The sequence below is a fragment of the Cottoperca gobio genome, chromosome 3 (assembly GCF_900634415.1).
Source record: "Cottoperca gobio chromosome 3, fCotGob3.1, whole genome shotgun sequence".
In the NCBI taxonomy this organism is placed as follows: domain Eukaryota; kingdom Metazoa; phylum Chordata; class Actinopteri; order Perciformes; family Bovichtidae; genus Cottoperca; species Cottoperca gobio.
Genome location: NC_041357.1, coordinates 23135668 through 23155842, shown reverse-complemented (window position 1 = coordinate 23155842; position 20175 = coordinate 23135668). Strand labels below are relative to the sequence as shown.

Below are 20175 nucleotides of genomic sequence, written 5' to 3'. Positions count from 1 at the left end.
GTCTAGGTTTCAGACTGAGGTCAACTATGACACACTGGAAGTCAGGGATGGCCTTTCAACCTCATCTCCCCTCATCGGCGAATACCACGGCACCCAAGCACCTCATTTCCTGATTTCCACGTCCAACGTCATGTTCCTGTTGTTCACGACAGACAACAGCCGCTCTGCAGCCGGCTTCAGCATCAGATATGAAAGTAAGACTGATTGACTGACTGATAGAAACGTTTGCTAGACACACGGTGAATTGCTTGCAGGTATTCATACACAGCAACAATGTTTTGTTCGATGTTCGCTGAGTGCAAACCTGCTTAAAAAGGTGTAATTACCCACACACCCATTTACACTCATGGTATTTGTGCTTGTGTGATTCTCAGGTGTGAAAATGGAGTCCGACTCTTGTCTCGATCCTGGTATCCCGGTCAATGGTCACCGCTATGGCAGCATTTTTTCCATTGGCTCCCGTGTTCCATTTACATGTGATCTAGGATACACACTGAGTGATCAGGAGCCAGTTGTTTGCGAGCTGAATCATCAGTGGAGTCGCGCTCTTCCCAGTTGTGATGGTGAGAATTGTTCTTTAAAAAAATTATAATTTTAGCCCTCTTCATGAAGACCTTTAGTGGGCTACATTTTTTCGCATCCTTTTCCAAAAACAAATTAAGAGCAAGAATTATGTGATTAAGTGAGCACAGGAAACAGTGAACATGTTACAGTCAGTTACACTAAAACCTCTGTCTAGTAGGTGTAAGCCGAACTGGAAATCTCCTATAAAAGCTGGCACAGCTGGTCATTGTCGTCACCTTGTTTGTTGAATAGTGGTTTGTAAGTAGACTAAATCCTATGCTTGGCAAATTAAGTAATCTTGATCTGAATTTAATCTTGCACAAAAAAAACAAGGGGCCTGATTGATTATGTAAGCTTGGGAGATTATGTTTTTAATTTCTCCTACTAAACACTTTAGCTATGAAAGAGTAGCCGATTGTTGTTGTAATTTGGAGCCTCTGAGATTTTTATCTAATTATCTTATTTATATTTATATGAGTGATATTAGTGAAATTAATTCAGCACTGCAGAATAAGATGAAATTGCATCATCCATTGGAAAACAGTGGAGCATAAATAAGCATTGCTGTTTGTGAGACCATGACTACATTAATTTAGCTCCGATCTTCAGATCAGGGCCCATCCCTCCGTTATCTTTACTGTAGCTGCTTATCTTCGCTGAGTCGCTGGGGGGTGGAGCAGAGTTTGCGTTAGACTTTCTCGTTGTCCTGGCATTTTGACGGACAGGGTCATCATTTTAAAAATTTTGAATGATAATAACACATTTTTAATAGCATTTAATTTTCAATGATTCATTTAAGACACGATGAACAGAGACACCGACCGTGCACTCACTTTTACTGCCAACGCACTCAAAGCTGATGAATGATTTTCTTCCCGCAGTGACAGCGGAGGCCATTAGAAGCACTGCGGTCTTTGTGCCTAAATAGGCAAATATGCAATTTTACAAAATTAGTGTCTCCGTCTTTGCCTCTGACAGACGACTTCTCATGGCAGTTCATGAACTTTCATGTTCGTGGTCTGAAGGCTGAACGCTCTGCTGCAGCACTGGCGATTTGGAATCACCAGCGCCACTTCAGCCAAAGTTTTGAAGACGGCAAGACTCTGAACGTGGGATATCCCGATCCCGCTGCATGCACTCCTTCTGCAGGCGCAGCTGCACCTCAGAGAGGAGACACGCTTCAAAGCCTCCAATATTTGGTTAAATGCGACCTCTGGTGTGGACACTAGGCCACCTGACACTGAGTCAGTCACTGGACAGGTCTCCAGTCTATCACAGGGCTACCACATATACAGACGTTACAGTTGGCCAAAGGAAACCCATGCAGGCAAGGGAGAAATCATGCAAACCCAACAACCCTTGCTGTAAGGCCATAGTGCTAACCATTGCACGACTGTCCCATTGGAAAAGTGGACCAAGCTCTAAATACACTACTGAAAATAAATCCTTTTGAATCAGTTAAATTTCCTTCTGACTTGTTTTAAGCTGCTGATGATATTAAAATGACCGAACTGGCACTCCAGATCAAGGTTGGACACGACGCAGGTGCAGTTAGAAGCCACTTCAAATGGTAGTCGGGCTTACATTTGGCAATAAGCAGGCATAATCTGGCAAAGAGTTCCCAGTGTTGCAGCTGCGTCACTCTCACACGCAACCGGGCCTCTGTTTCACCACAGTGTCATTGTCCACAGTAAACAATTATCCGCATCTCCCTTTAGCAAGTCGCCAGCTCGGTGATTGTTGTGTGTGAGAAAAACGACACAGACACTTCACATTTTTGATAAAAACATTAGGTCAAAGCAATATACCATATAACATCTCTAAACAACGTGGTCTTACTTCAACATGATCAATGCAGGATTGCTGCTTGAGGGTTTTATAGTCCACTTAATTTTTCTGCTAACTAGTTTGAGACGGTTGAACTGGAGTCAGAGGAGGGGGAGAAGGAGTTGGTGTCTTGTGCTTTTTTCCATTTCACTAGGTATGACTGGCAGCCATAGTGTAAATTGTATAATCTGTCCCCACTCCAGAGTACACATTACCACAATAGCCCAAGTTGGACATCCAGCCTCAGTTAAATTATGCGGGTCAACTGGCACTACTGAAACAGATGCTCACTGACCACCGCAGGGCTTCTCATTCAGCGTTTGCCCACAGCTTATGCTATCATGGGAGACAAATACACGGCTTCTGATTCATTCTGCCGATTGAAAAGAATCCAATTTGAAAGCCAAAGTCAGGATGTCTCAACTTGGGAGTGAGTTCATACTGAGGAAATCTATCGCACAGTATCAGCCATATAGCATAAGCAGTTTTAAACAGCCACTGTGACATTTCAATTTTCAGCCAAGCATGCCATCACACCCGACAGCTGATACATTACAAGACACACTATTTCACAATGGCACTTTTCTAAAACAGTGTGTCAGCATTGACTAGAATTATGTGTCAAATATGTTTTAGCATGACTTGATTTTTCATGAATCAGATAATTATTGCTAACTTTACGTTTTCTGTTACTTAACTGTTCTTCTACCTATTGATAATTTCATATATCCAGTTCACCTGATTTGCATCATATGGAGCTGTGGGAGGAAGCCAGAGTCAGATCCACGCACAAGTCCACTGAGAAAGTACTCAAATCAATTTAAAGGACAAAGGAAATCATCTTTAAACTCCCACAGCCATACTCAAAGCAACTCATACACACACATGGACACATTAATGACAATAATCTTATTTACAGTACAGTCTCAGAGGCACAGTTAACATTTTAATAGGAAAAGACAACCTTTTTCTGCCATACCGACTGAATTACACAGCCACCAAAAGTCATTACTTTGACAATAATGTGTCTAAAAGAAAAAACTAAATGAAAAGTAGTCCTCCCACAGGCGTGCAGGGACCATCCCCTTTCAGTCATGCCACAGTGTCTGTTGGACCCAAACAGCTCGTCTTATTCCTGCAGGTCAGCTAAAGCACCAAACAGATAATAGAGAACACTGGCTGCTCTTTTAAGTGCCAGGGAGAATATTGAAGGAGCACAGTGACATTTTAAAGCTTGCAGCTGGTGCAAAGACAACAACTTGTTATTAGTGACCAAAGCCACAGTATCCCTTTTAGTAAAAAAATGTCATGGCCTCTTTTAAGAGGGAGATAATTAAAGATGGACAAAAAAAACATGGAGGCAGGAAAAAGGACGGGGAATGTAGCTGAAGCCTTGTTGCTGTCTTTCTGTATTTACCTCTCCGCTGCCATGAAGTTCTGTATCTGCTTTTCTTTCAGCATTCAGTCTTATGCGTCTGCTCTCAACATTGAGACATGAACAGTCTTTCTTTCTTGTCTTATTCTTTTTGTCACATCTTTTTTTAATGCAGCTCACATTTTCTCACACACATACATTAACAATCTGCGTCGATCTTCTCACACACAGATCATTCACATACTCCGCTGTGTGCACTCTCGCAGGCAAAAGATGAAGTATGAACACACAGACGCGCACACGTGCCTCACTGAACAAGGGTCATTTAGTCAGTGTGTCCTAGTTTTAGCTGATGGGAGTGTGAAAAAAACTGGTTACCACAACACACACAAGACTGCTAGTCAGAAAGAGGGCGAGAGCGGCTCTCATCGCAGCTGCTCAACTCAACTCCAGCTCTGTTGAAATATGATATGGTATGGAAGGAAAGACACTGATAGACAGAGAGATAGGGACGGAGTGACGGAGACACTGCAGCTCTCTACAAACACGCTGGATAAGCTGCAGTACTAAGAAATAATAGAAGCTTCGACATCCGTCTTCAGAAAGTCAAAATAACACATTTACCCAAATCACCAAATTAATCATCTGTTTGTTTCAGGAGCTAAAATTGTCTTTTTTTTTGTGTGCACCAAAATATATATAAACCATAAACAAGCAGACAGAAGGGATCTTTTTTTATCGCCTCTGATTCAGTTTATATTCTGCGATGTGTTTGTTTCAAAAGCAAGAAAAACATTTTCCTGCCGGTCAAGCATCTTGAAGCATTTAAATGTAACAGAATTGAGCTGAATAGAATTGAAAGGGATGAAAGCATTGTGACAGAAAAACAAATAGTCAACATCAAACGCAGTATTATCTTAGTTCAACAGTCTGTAATGCACCGTAAGCCCTCTTCTACTCTCTGTTATTACTATAGTATAACTGTGTCCCAAATGAGTTTGTCCTGTTCCATATCGGTGGTCTGTTTCTGTGCGGAGGCTCGGTGTCTGGTATCGCACACACCAATCCGTCACTCTCTCTTTGTCACATTCTCCTTGCTCTGTTTCTTTTTGTTTCTGTATTAAGTGCATCTCTGGACTTAACCCTTTGTTTCTCTCTATGTATGGAGAAGCTGCATTTCGACTCAAAGTTCTACTTTTCTCTGCAACACAATGAAATTTGGTGAAATCAACCTGAAGTCCTCCCACGTATTCTACAGTATCTTGACCTGGACACACACAATCTCAGCTCTTCATTATACCTATTGTTCACTTATCTGTAAATTCTAGCAAACTAAAACTAAAAGTGAGAATTGCATTTGCCAGGCGGACATCAACATGACACCAAATGATAAGCAATGCTCCTCTGTACAGTTATTAATAAGGAGATGATATGTCAGTGTTGTGTTCACAACTTGCTTCCAGTGCCCTCAAGTGGCCACAAAAAGAAATGATTGCATGAAAAGAAACACATCTGCATAAAACGGAGATTTAAGGCAACACACACCCTTTTTGTTATATTGCATTACATTATTTATTTATTTTAAATCATTTTTCCTTCTTATAATTATTTTTATATCAGGGAAATATATATTTTGTTTGCTAGAGCACATACTGACACCACGTTCAGCTCACAAAATTCTGGCAATTTTTGCAGCTCTACAGATTTGAAAAGGCTGAATGCGATATAAGTCCAGTAATTTAGAGCAGAGAAATCTGTCATTGTCTGCCGACCTCTTAACTGTACTTAAGATATGTCTTTATTTTTAGGCGTAAAACCCTTGTAGTCATTTAAAAGTCTGTTGAGGTCTTTGTCAGCTCAGTGCAAATGGTTTGTTCATTGGTAAAATATGACTTTCTTCTCCCTTTCTTTTCCACCCTTCTCTGTCGCTTTCTCTCTGTAGCCCTTTGTGGAGGTTACGTCTACGGTAAAACAGGGACGATTCTGTCTCCTGGCTTTCCTGACTTCTACCCCAATTCTCTTAACTGCACTTGGACTATAGAGGTGTCTCATGGAAAAGGTAAGAACACATGGACATAATGAAAACACCCATTACATTTGCTTGGAAAAATAAAATATTTTAATTTTAATGTTTCAAATGTTACTGCACATGTTTATTAAATTAGCACATTTTGAATATTGCTACATATATAGAGTGCATACACTCTATATGTTGGCCTGATATGTGTTTCTGGTTTGGTGTCCGTTCGTCTGATGCCATTTATGTATCTGTGACTAACTCTGTGTCCATCCATCCATCCATCCATCCATCCATCCATTCATTCATTCATTCATTCATTCATTCACGCATTTCCAGGTGTCCATCTGGTCTTCCACACTTTCCATCTAGAGGAAAACCATGACTACTTTTCCATCACTGAGGACAGCAATTTCCAGGTTCCAGTAGCTCGTCTTACTGGCTCAGTGCTGCCCCCTAGCGTCAAAGCAGGGCTCTACGGGAACTTCAGCGCTCAGCTACGTTTCATATCGGATTTTTCCATGAGTTATGAAGGCTTTAATATTACTTTCTCAGGTAAGAACACCGGAACAGACACTGTTTTTATTAACATGGATGTAGTGGACAGTAAATCAGCCTAAATGTCTAACTCTTCGCATAATAGACTTAACGTGGCAGACATAACAGATTGTCTTATATATTTGTATTCTGATGTTATAATATGTTACGATATTCTGCCTTACAAAGACAGAGCAGTAACTACAGAACGCCTTAAGTTGACAAGAAAGTTTAATTGTACTTTACGGGCTCTTACCCAAACTGTAACAGATAATTGAACCCAGTCTTATGCCTTGTTAAGCTAAATACTGTTCTAATAATTGTAACAGCCCTTACATAAAAGATATTGCACTCTTAGCCCCATTTGGCACTGTCCCATCCACTGTGTGGTTGACATTTCCTGAGCGTCCCATAGAAAGGCTCATAGAAGCTGCTATGTGCTCTTCAACGTAGGTGTGACGGATAACCAGACGTACATTTGCCAAACCAACCAGTTAGTCTTGATTGTTTTCTCTAAAAACTAAATTTACTGTTTTCGATATACACTTCTGATAAAGCATAACTCTCAACTTGGTGTCGCTTGTCCAGGGTTTTTTATTACTGCCCCCTGAGAAGACCAGAAGGGCCGGAAAGAAAAACTTTAGTACTTCACGGTTGGTGTGGGTGTTTCCCCCCAAACAGCCACAAGGGGCAATAATGAGGCCATAACAATATGACTTCTTAGCTTCCACATAATCAACTTATATTGCACTATAGTGGAGGTGTAATACATTATGGTCACCTGGTTTAAATGTTCTATTTTCCTTATATTTATTAGTCTTTCCTAACTTAACATTAACATGTCTGTACATTTCATACCACTTCAGTCTTTTTATAATGACTCAACAATGTTATATATGTCTCCTGCATGTATAGAATATGACTTAGAGCCGTGTGAGGATCCCGGCGTACCGGCGTACAGCAGGAGGATGGGATTCAGATTTCGAGTTGGCGACTCGTTGGCCTTCACTTGTTTCAACGGCTACCGACTTGAGGGAGAAAACAAGATCACTTGTCTGGGAGGAGGCCGGCGAGTCTGGAGCAACATACTACCTCGATGTATAGGTAAGAAAGTCAAAACTAGTGTCTCGGTTAAAATGTGAAATGAACACATTGTTTTTTACATTGAGACATAGTATGTATCAGATACAGTTTCAGACATGTAGTTGTCTAGATTGTGGGCATTTTACAGTATACTCATTAACCTTTCCTTTTACAACATCGCTTTCCCTGCACAACGTTATATATAGCTAGGTTGTAACAAGCCTTTCAAAAGTATTTCTGCCTTTTGATATGTATAGCTTCAGAGGGGTTTATTTTCTGTGCAAATAACTGGCAGCAAGTAAAATAGAACTTTCAAATGAACTTTTGGCCACATAAATAAGCCCAGAGGTGAAGTATCAGCATTTTCCTGGTTGTAAGTCACCAGCATTTTATTGCTGACACAAAGGCAATTTGTATTATTTGACTGGTTGACAGTTGGCTTTATTTGCCAGGATTTGGCTGTAAGCAGGTTGTAATTTGCTGGTATTTGATGAGTATCTGTGTTTCCTTGCTGCTGATAATTTATTAGAGTCTGTCTGGTGGCCGCTGGTCATTTTCAAGCCCCAAAAAGAGCAGACTGAAAATGCTATAATAGCCTTATCTGTCAAGAGATCAGGCCTGACTTAGAGGAAACTGAGCAACAGCAGCTGACAACGTTCACTGGGTTCCTCTCTCTACCTCTTTCTTACCAAACGTCTCTGGCTTTAGCTCAGTCTCTCTTTCTAATGTCTTCTTGTCTCCCTCTGTGCTTAGACGGTCCTTGGGTAGATAATTAGGGAATTAGCGGATATATGACGAGTGTTATAACTGTGTCTTTTGTTGCTCCCCTTTCCTCTTTTCTAATTTCTCTCTGAATGTTTTCAAAAGGCCCATGTCTGTCTTGGTTCATCTGCTATCTTCTCTTCTTTTCTTCCTCTTCCAGCTCTCTCTTCATCAATTTCCTCTCCCCCTTCACTACCCTGTATTCTCTCATTACGTCTCTCTATGATGCCGTCCTTCATTTCACAGGACTTTCAGAAGAATTACTGGTAGCATCCTTGAATATATGCTTCTTATCTCCTAAGCTAATCTGCGTTTAGATCTACAGAACATTTACAAACATGTTGTTTTTAAATTGGTTCTGATTTGATAAACACTGCGTCCTTTTTCACTCCACACCGGCTTCTCTCTTGTCGATCTCATTACTTCCATTTCCTCTTTCTCCCTTCCAAGTAGTGGTGGTCCTTCTCAGTGGGAGTTAAAAGCCTGCTTTTCTCCTCTCCTCTCCTCATTTACATATGACAAAACTGTATTTGCACAAAGTACCACTTATTTGAATTCCTAAACTTTGTTAAGCACTGCACCTGCTAGATAATTCTGTATAATTTATATGAAACCCTTTTTTAAACAAACTAATCCAGTCCTACTTTTATGCGATGATTTTCATTTTGCCCTCTTTTATTTTAATCTATTGCAGTTTATGTTTAATTGCTTTGCTTTTTATATGTGTTTTGCTCTTCCTCATCCTTGTCTTTATTGTCTTATTTGAAGTGCTTCTCAAACAAGTGCTTTTAATCTATGTTATACTGTTTGATGCATTGTTATTATCATCATTAGTGTTATCATGTCTGCTGAGTTGAAATAAGGTTTGTGGACAGACTGGATATGCATTATTTTCATGTAGAAGAGTGAGTCCACTCCTCTCTTTGTTCTTACACGATAAGCCAGCACAGATATTCTGACTGCTCAAAGATGATTAGGAAGAAATGCTGTGATTTTGATCCACACTGTCCCTGCACCCTTTACTTGTCTTGCTGTAGCGGAGTGTGGAGCCTCTTCACTTGGACCAGAAGGTGTTCTGCTCTCTCCTAACTTCCCCTCCAACTATGATAACAACCACGAGTGCATCTACTACATCACTACTGAAAAGGGCAAAGGAATCCGGCTGAAAGCTGAGAGCTTCTTATTGCAAGATGGAGACCATCTAAAGGTACACACACACACACACACACACACGCACACACACACACACACACACACACACACACACACCAGTGTTTCCCCTAGGTTTACTGCTTTGGAGGGGCGCTCACCCTCTCCTTTCTTCCGCTCTGTAGGTGCGCACGTGTGTGTGTGTGTGTCAGCTGCGAAGCCTCGCCCTTCGCAAAACGGAGCGAAGGAGAGAATGTGAATGCGTAGACAGTACAAACTGAAACGTGCACATAAATTAGATCAATAGCATAAGAGAGCAATAATAAAAGAGCACCTGTCAGTGTGAAAAGTGAGTTGTGAATAAAAAAATATATATTCTTTTTAATTCGAGAAAAAAAAAAAAAACACCTAGAATTTCAGGCAGGGTGCTGGGCCCTGCCAAGACAATGGTAGGGGAAACACACACACACACACACACACACACACACACACACACACACACACACACACACACAGGAAATATGACACCCTTTTTGCAATTAGGTGGTACAAAATCCATAAATGCATAATTTACAGTATTTACAGATCCAGACAAACACAACACACATACAGGATTATAGTCATAATCAAAAGCTGTCTATATGCAAAGTTGTACATGCTTTGACACGTATATGCATGAACAGATTATTACGTTTTTGGTTTATTTCAAATTATGCTTGAGTAATAAACAATAATTGAGTTGTGGATGCTGGCATAATCATGGAAACAAATGACATGATGTCCTGGGAAAAATATAAAGCACACATGTGTGTTGTCGTGAACACACACTTAGAACATGACAGTATGTGATCATGGCTCGGTTGTCAACATTCTACAAACATTTCTATCAGTGCTTCATCAGGCACTGCATTACCTGCTGTGTGCAAACGTGTTGCTGGTTTTGCCAGTGAAATTATTGTCCATCTTTGCTTCAAATGACAATATACTGAAGTCTTTTAATCTAAATTAATTGTAAGGATTCAGTAGAAGAGTGAAAACAGTACATCTCTAAATGTGACACCACGTAGGTATTAGCTATTTTTGAAGCAGGTGTAAGTAAATGGGAGCATTTGTTAGTTTTTTTTTTCTGATTTATTTATTCAAAGATATTTTAAGGAGATATTTAAAGCTATACTATGTAACATTGTCTGTTGCTAGTTGTAAACACACAGCATTCAAAGTTGGCCCATCTTCCCCGGCTCAACGAGCCAGAGAGCGAGAGAGAGAGAGCAGCGGCGGTCGAGCGAGCTAGATTGTGAATGGAGAGAGGGAGCGGTGTTAGCTACAACAGAGCAGTTAATCAGAGGAATAAGACGTTATTTTCTTATTGTTTCACAGCGGTTACGTTCTATAGCACAAATAAACACACTCACACACCTCCACACAACCCCCGCAGGAAATACTGCACATAAAAACACACGGCAATGTATCATACAGACGCCGCCAAAGGGGGCCTTGTTCCTCGATATCAACCACAGAGGTGAGCGGCGGTATTTTACAATCTGGGAATGAAAACGGGCTGCTTATTGGCTCGGGGTTATACACCCATGTGGGGACCAAAGGCTCTTTTCCCCAGAAACGTCCCGAACACGGCAAAAATAATAAGAAAAGAGAAAATCCAGGCGTGGGTCACAAGTGATGATTGAGAGGGATTACTTTGAGTCCATACATTGTTTTTAGGAAAATGCTGCATAGTATACCTTTCACAGTGCATAGTATAAACAAACACAAATTACTTTCATGTTCAAAGCCACCGACCTTTCTGCTGAGCATCATTTCAGATATTATTCCACCATATACCAAGAAATATCTAAATATTCAACCTCGACTTGACTTATGCATGTAGTTTCAACTAATGTTCGCCACTTTATTACTTTCCTCTGCTTCCTTTGAGTTCAGTCACTCATCAATAGGTACATTGACTGATGCCAGAACAATTCAGAATTGAGTTTCCATGATTTGATTGCTCCCTCTTTCTTTCTTTGACACAAAAGCAAAGAACTGCATTCAAACTGAATCTCTCATCTACACACGTGGCCGTAGGAGTCCTTAAAGCCCATCCACTTTGCAAGCTTTTCTTCCAGCATACCTGGTCAAGTAAAAAGCCAGGGAATGTGTAGCCCTTAATTATATGAAGTGTGCAAGAAAAAGGCTGGAGAATAAACGTGAATGACAGGAAGGCCGTTGAATCCTTGGTTTAGCCAGTATGTGGTTAAATTGTATTAGCAAGGTGTGCCCTAGCTGTTAGATGTGTTAAACATTGTTGTAAGAAGCAGTAACATCCCTGCAGGGGTCTATTACCCATGTTCTCTATTAGTGCTGATGGTGCTCCTGCTGCAGTGGCCATCCACTGCTGAATGGGAAACAGAGGCCAAACGGATCCCTTATCCATTTGGCCTCTGTTAACCCTCTAACAAACCCACTTCCGTGCACTATTGTTGTATTTGAGGGTTAACTTTGATTTGTATTCACTTTTATTGGTTGTAACCTGTGGTATCACTAAGTAAAATAAAGAGCTATATAACGGAATGTTATATACTATAGAATATAAATATATTATTCACAGATTGTGTAAAACGGCCTGTATGCCAGTTAGTGTCCCAGTATTTCTATTTTAACAAATGCCTTAAGTATCGGCCTTATGTATTCAATGTCACCTGTAATTGGACAAGATGTGTTGGGCGTGAAAACACTGGCTTGATACAATATACGTCAGTTCTGCTGGTGCCCACATACATTTCAAGGATCTGGAGATGTCACAATGTATATACGAGGGATTAATTGAAGTGTTTACATATCATAAACTTGGATGTGAGTACTTGTGTCCGTCTTAAATACAGAGAGCATTACAAATGTTCCCAAGGCTCATAATTCCTAATAAATCCTCTCTCGGGCACATGTGCCCACTTCAGTGTCAGTTAGGAGCAGCTGTGTGAGCTGCTTTACAGTCTTGACACTGTCCTACAGACATCGTCTAAAACTGTTTCACAATGTCTCTTAGTGGTATTAGGCCTGAGGGCATGGTTAAGCCATTATGTGGTTAGAGTGTATTATCAGTATTAGGCCTGGAGCAGTGGCTGAGCCTGTCTGTGGTTAGATTGTGTTCGCAGAGTTCTTCAGGACTATGTCTACCATTGTAAAGTGGGGAAATGTTCCCAGTGGAATAGGTATTAAAGAGAAATCCCCTTAAAGGAAAGAAAAATGACATCGAGATATTTGAAATACATGAACATGCTTACTCCGTATATTCCATCACAGCCTGAATTCTCAAAAAATTCTCCTGAAGTTTTCTTTACTTTCCAACATGCCGTGCTTCTGTTGCTTTACACTGCAGCCCCACCCCCCCCCCCCATCCATCTATGTCATTGTCTCTGTAATTCAACATGCAACCACCAAGACTGGAGAGCAGAGGAAGGCATTTGCTCCTTTTTAAATCATGATTGTGTTCTTCACAAGGCATTTCACACAGAATTTACTGTAATAAATGGATTCCTTATCACAAAATAACAGGAACAGAAAACAGAGAATGACTAGAGATCACAGAAGTTAATGAGTACGCCCTGGATGCTAACATAGCAATCAAAAAGTAATGGGAGGCCCCAAGACTCATTGCAAGAATGACACATCACGTCCAACATCATGCACACAACAATATCACATTTTTGGCTTTGGCTTTGCTTGAAATGACTGATAATTAATAACTTTTCCAATTAGATAAAAAGGCATTCTCCCTCCCTGTACAACCGCTTGTGATACAGTGATGTATGGAGATGTACATACAGTACAGTACAAAATACTCTGATGCAGGCGTTGGAGTTGGTTGGTAGCAAGAATAGCAACATTTTCTCTCCATTTTCCAAAAAGATTTATTTTGCTAAATGCGGCTGCTAGCGGGGTTATTGTACTTTTGTCTAATAAATGATGTAGAAAAAACATTAAAGTCAAGCAATTTTTGCACTCACCAATTTTACACCTGAGCATCCGTCACAACATTAATATAGCATACAGTCAAAAAGTAGTTATTAATAAAAGTAGTAATAATGCAAAGATATAGCAGGTGCTTGATGTGACTCTGCATGTGTCTCTGCACTAATGTCACCGTGTGTGGTGGTATAATAATGATATGGTATGATAATAATGTTATAAGACTAGTAATGTACAACACGTGTGTGTTAATTATAATTTCCCCAAAGAATTAAAAGAAAGCATAGTGCAAACTAATGATCTGGGAGGAAAGCCCCAAAGTGCCAATTAGCATGCCACTCCCCCGGCTAACACCATTGGAGCTAATGCCTGTTACTGCAGCTGAACACAAACCATTTGTTTAACAATCCCAGCAAGCTTTAGGCTAAAATAAAAAGTTTTTGCCCTGGCACTTGTTAAAAAAAGGGCTGGGCCAAGCTCAATATGCCGAATAATGTCCTCTAATGCAGTGCTCGACCAAATTCACTCAGATGTACTTCAACCCCGGAGAAAAAAGAGAGGGTGAGAACAAAACAAAGTAGGGGTGTGCAAGAATTGTTCTATCGAAGGTGGTAGGAGAGTAAGCAAGAAAGGGAGAGAGTCAGACAGACCGACAGAGAGAGGAGGGGTGGCAGATGGTGACATGTTGATTTATGAGCTGCAGGGCTTTTCATTAACCATACTGAGTTTTACTGAAACAAAGAGAGGAGGTGAACAAAGACAGAGAGAAACAGAAAGCGAGCATTCTTTTTCTCTCCTTTTTTCTTTTAAATGCACAGTATCCTTCCCCATTTCTGTCTATCTTTGTCCTGTTTATGAGCTGTAGCTGTAGCTCCTGCTTTGGCTTCACGTAGCGGTATCTCCTCTGACTGGCAGTGCTTGTAGAGATAGAACAGTACATCACCTGAGCCCTTTTTCTTTGGCATTCCTGCCACCTGCAGACCTGTCACCAGCAATCTGTGGAAAGGCCCCAGGCTGCCAAATATAAGCACGAGCAGTTCACATTTATATCCCAGCTGTGAGATAGTATTATGAGGTACTTCAGGGTGCTAATTTTCCCCTTCATACTGCAGTCAAAAATAGACTGCACTTCCTAAACTACATCTTCTCTACTGTCCGCATTAAAGCTGCATTCAGAGATTGTTGAAAGTAGACCAAAGCAAACAGAAGTAATCTCAGTACCAAAAACTTAACCCCCGTATACCTGAAAGTTAGAAAATGATCCATACACATTTCTCTAACCTCTTCTGCTGTACGCTCCTCTGCTCTGCTCTACATGTTGAGCGTGTTGAAAACAATATCTTCACTACAAGTGCACAGCTTCCATTTGTCGCTTGCACAGCTCCCTTTGTTGCATTAATACAGTATGTTAGCTCACTTCCACACAACAAACTAAATCTGTTAACTGTGTTTATTATATAGTATTTAGAACATACCGTAGTGAGCACATATTTGGTAAGTGAATGTGCTGCAGTGGTGTTCAAATGTGTTATGTTTCCAAGTTGAAAAGATATTTCTGGCAGCCATTACTCCATCTTCATATGACTTCCAGATGTTTCTTATTGTTTGCACAAGCTAGTCCTGCAATATTAATTCAGTCCAATGATAAATCTAATTTATCCTGTTTTCAATTGCCTGCTGTTTTCCCCTCCTCTAATATGCATTTTCAAACCAAATCATGTGCTCACACAGAAATTGCTGTTTTTAACTCGGTGGTCAGTTAACAGTGGAACATGCATACTAACACTTGGAAACTAGGAAACTAACTGTGTTGCTTGTTAATTGTTTCCTTTGTTGAAACCACTTTAGCACAATCATTTTCGTAAATATAAACAAACATTTACAACACTTTACATCACGGCGGGAAAACTCGACGGTGAACGAGATACTTTTTAGTTTTCATTGAGGGCTGCAATGTCCCCTCTGCCAATGTCCAAATTAAAGGGACACTCACAGTTAGTATTAGAGGATTAAACCGCAGAATTCAAACTAGGTTTGTACAAAGGTTTTATTCCACCACTTTTAATTGTCGCAAATATTTAATGTAAGTTAACCAATTTATTAACCCACCATGAAACCCCCAAACAATATTGCATAAAAAATCTTAATGGTTTAAGATAAAAGGGGACCTTCGTCAGTTCTTCAGGCTGTCTATGAACCACTTCACAACTCACTTGTGACCTCAGCATCTTTCATGTGATTTTTTAGGCTCTGTCTTATGGTTCTTCACAAGGTCCATGCTGATGCAAAGCTAAGCAAAGTGGCTTTTTCCTGAGGCACAGGGAGGTTTTTGCCTCGCTTGCGTTGTTTGGTATTTGGATGACTCACTGTGTGTTGCAGAGGAGAGGCACAGGCAATACAGCAGTGCCCTGCAATTTTGGTTTCAGGACTGACCACATATTGTGCATCCTTTTTTTGCCAGACAAGGTCAGCAATGCACTGTTCATACATGTTATGTCATATTCTCATTACTTATATTGGTAGACCTGCAACCACATAAACATCCTCTACAAAGACTTTTATTTTGTGTTTTTGTTCATGTTCTGTGCTCCTTTTCCTGTGCTTTGATTGACAGGTGTATGATGGAGAGAACACTTCATCCCGTCTCCTTGGCAACTTTACACATGACGACATGATGGGTCCTATCATCAATAGTACGTCCAATCGCTTGTGGCTGGAGTTTAACAGCAACGCCTCTGGTACCAATCAGGGCTTCCGCCTCACGTACACAAGTGAGTTGTTTGAGAAAGTGTAACGCAGGATCAAATGATTAGAAACATGACAGCAATACAGTTTGTTACAGAAGAATGAAAGGAAGAAAGCAATCCTCTCTTTTTCTTTTTACACACACGCACGCTCACACGCACGCACACACACACACACACACACTACAGTTTTCCCCATGCACATGAGCGCTCACAAACAGTAATTTTCTAAATTTTGAGAAGCTCATCATTACGGTCCTTGTAAGGCGATGTTTTTAATTGAAAACTAGAGTGGTAGTGATTGTGTTAGATTGCACTGATGAATATATCCTGCATCTTGTGCCTCAGTCAAGTGATTCTTGAGTGCTACATGCCAGAACAAAATAGGAGTCATGTACTACAAAACTCTAGAGACTTGTCTTTCTCCGTCAGCAAATTACCAAGAAATGTTTTTTCCTTCTGACAGCTGAAAAGAGATCAACAATCAGTTTTACAAGCAATTTCTGCAGGATGTGGAGTCCAAAGTGCAACAGTATTTTAGCAAGCATGCACAAATGCAAAACTGAGCATACAGTATAAATGATTGAAACACACATATCTCTCTCTCACTCACACACACACACACACACACACACACACACACACACACACGCGCGCACACACACGCACACACACGCACACACACACACACACACACACACACACACACCTTAATAGCTTTAAAGAGAGTCTGTTAAGAAGGCAGGACCAGCTGCTGTGTAAGTCAAAGAGGCTATTAGAGGAGCATTTATCTGCACGTCATTAAAGAGAAGGTGAGAAAGTGACACATCTGGAGTGGAAGAGCGGCTGGACTGAGGGACAAGCGGATGAAGGTAGATGGTGTATGGATACTAGATGGATGCTCTGTATGTCAGTTAAACCATTAGACAGCCGTTAGTCTGCAGGTCGTTAAACTGGAGAAGGTGAAACCTTCTGCAAAGCTCTGCTACAATGGATGAGCCGATGGTTAGATAAGAGAGATTGATAGAAGGTTTATACATGAGAAAGGAGAGAGTGGCATCTGATCAAGAGAGACAGCGATGGCTTCTTAAATAGGGTCAGGGACTTGAATAAAACTGCTTTACTACTACACAGTTTTGGAGGCTATTTTAATGGAGTAATAAGAGTTCAAACATCTGTTCACGACATTAACAAGAAAGGTTGACGGAAATGAGATGCATCTGTTTTACTGAAATGGATGCAGGAGGGGATAGACAGCAAGCACACCTCACAAAACTGTGGAGACGGCTCACTTAAAAAGTTGCTGGCTTTGTAATTTTTTTTATTGCAAGGCTTTATGGAAGAGGAAATGGTGATTGGACAATGAGTGTGTTCTGATTTAATGTCCTGATTATGTCCAGAAATAACAGATAATATTATTGTTTTTCACATGATTACATCAACAGTCAAGAGGATTGGTGGAGAATGCTGTGGTCCAATCAAATAATTAAGCGTCACCCTTTGCCCAGAAGACATTACTGACAAAAGCTAAAATAATTCTGATATATATACATTACAGTCAGTCTATGTGGTGTGTAAATGACACGTTATTTAGATCTATGTGTAGGTTTGATCAGAAGAAGTTGTCATGCCATCATTTGCATAATAGTTCAATGTCCTTTACATAGCAATGGATCTGAAGGGTTCATAAGAAGCTGATCTAAGGGAAAGAAAAGATGTCGACATTGTTGTGTCTTTGTTTATCCATCTGTCTTAGAGGCAGAAAACTTTCCTGCTCTTTGTTATCTTCAAAACACGCAGACGTCCCTTGCAGTGTGCCTCTTCAAGTGTACAGTACATTTGTGGTTGTGTGGGATGTGAAATTATCATTTGAAGTTTTCCCACAGTTCCATATAGAAACTACATTTTCAATCCGGACATATAATCGATGTTGCTGCTCACTACACATCATTATGTCTCACAGAGAGGAGAGAAGCTCTGCATTTTACACTTTCATAGAAACAAGCATATGAGTAGAATCAGCTGAAATGTCCACTAGCTTTCACTGCAGCTGTCACACCGGGTTTCACAGTGTTCAAACTTGACATTCCTGACCCTGAAGTGGTGTGTTTCAGGGGGAAGGACATTATGACCTGATGGTGTCTTGTCCTAAGCTTCTCTGACTCACCCTGTTCATTTATGCAATGTCGACTTTCCGAATGGACAGAAAGACCTCATCTGTATGCGTGTGTGTACTTGTGTGTGTGTTCCTCTCTATCTGTGTCTTTCCAGGTTTCGACCTAGTACGCTGCGAAGAACCAGGTGTCCCTAGTTATGGCTATAAGATCCAAGACGACGGCCATTATGCCAACACGTTTGTCCTGTACTCCTGCAACCCTGGATACAGTCTCCATGGCAGCAGCACACTGACATGTCTAGACGGGGACAGGCGTGTCTGGGACAAACCACTTCCTTCCTGTATCGGTTAGTATGCCAATACATGTGTAGGTTCTACCTACATCAATAATTCAGAACTACAAGATGTGAATTATTAACTGTCTATTCAATGAGAAGTATGACGTGGGCAAAAGCGGCCATTTGTGTCTGTTTCTAAGCTCCGACAAGAGCACGAGGATTTAAAAAGGAGAGTTAACAAGTGATTGAGTCAATACGGGAGAATACTTTGAAAAGAGGGCGTGGGGAAACTCACTCTGTGGGAAATATTCGTAGTGGCGCTGATACATCTGTGACTAAAAACAGCTGATCCATCAACCTGTGCACACAAAACTATCTGAGCACTGGACTGCAGGATGTCACTGGGCATGAGATTGTAGTGCACCAGGCTTCTGTGTATTTTAAGGATGGTGTGCTTAAGGTGCAAAAATAGGGAATGACTGAAATGTCTGAATGGAACTGTGATAAATATGTAATGTAAGCTAGTCTACTTTCTTGTACCCTGAAGGTGTTCACAGTATCTTATGCCAAGGCTTTTGACGGAAGCCTTCGCTTTCTGTTCTATTCTGAGTATACACAATAAATAGAATATTCTATCAGGAGAGCCTTTTTTTCAGATGGCAGAAAATGATGTAAAAACTATATTGATTCTTCTGAATTTGTTGACTGTATCTTTTCAGATACTGGACAACACAGACTCGAGTCAAAGTGCAAACATATGCACTTTACTGTTACAACCCGAAATTGATGACTGCGTCCCATCTTACTGTCAAAACGTCTAATACAATACTTAATGTCCCTTGCCTGGATGCCTTTATGTCAAAATAGTCAGAGTAGTCGCAGTAACTCCGCCTGGAGGAATTAAACTTTTGTCGTCTAAGCCAGTTTACTGTACAGTACACACATAGTCTGGGAGTAGGAGTCAGATTTGAGATATTACTCTTGTAGAGAGCTACGGAGAGTCACAATAAAAGTTACAATTTATTGCAACTGTAAAAATGTTAAACTCTAATTATTTCATCTCCTGGTTATAACACTAACATGCTGTGATTCTTATTGACTTAATAAGGAAGATTTATAACATGACTGTAATACACAAACACATTACAACAAACAATTGTTAGGTTGTATGAAAGTCATACACATTTTAGTTGAAAGAGTTTGAACGAAGGCAACGATGAGAACAGCCTGAAAGCACAATGTAATAATCAGTCATCTTTGTAACTGCTGCTGTGCACTCCCACAATATCAGGTTTTTATTTTTCGGAGCATGAAAATGACAAAAATAAAGGTTTCATATTCGGCATTTCTAGAATATATTTAAATATTTCCTAGGTTTTAAGGTAGATAAGCTGCCAGAGGGCAGATTTAGCTTTAGTTGGCACTTGTCAGCCCTTAATTAGGTTGGAGAGGAGTGTGCCAAACCAGTCAGGTGCTTTGACATGGTGCTTCTCCCCCCTTTTGCTTATGGACCTGTGAGAGTAGTTTTGTGTTTTAGCTACAGCATGTACAGCTGGCCATTCTGATTCCTTTTCTTCATTCAGTAACCACCATTGAAGCATGAACTCAACGCTTGCTTGTTTGTATTGTTCCTAGCTAGCTTTTAAATCCCTTTAGCAAATTCGAAATTTATTGAAGTCCATAATTCCTGCTTGCCAATAAATATTTTGGGGTTTTGCATATTTTACAAATCAAAGCACTTTCCCTAAGTATTTCTACCT

The 20175-nt window shown here is 40.4% G+C and overlaps 1 protein-coding gene across 1 annotated transcript in view; it reads left to right on the top strand.

Annotated features, from left to right (window-relative positions):
• The window catches only part of LOC115003981 (CUB and sushi domain-containing protein 1-like), a 255742-nt gene that overhangs the window by 157848 nt on the left and 77719 nt on the right, over nt 1-20175 (top strand). The window contains 8 exon segments of the mRNA XM_029425927.1: nt 7-194; nt 375-563; nt 5709-5825; nt 6123-6338; nt 7236-7424; nt 9203-9372; nt 15892-16048; nt 18293-18484. Of these exon segments, the coding sequence (XP_029281787.1) occupies nt 7-194; nt 375-563; nt 5709-5825; nt 6123-6338; nt 7236-7424; nt 9203-9372; nt 15892-16048; nt 18293-18484 (1418 nt within the window).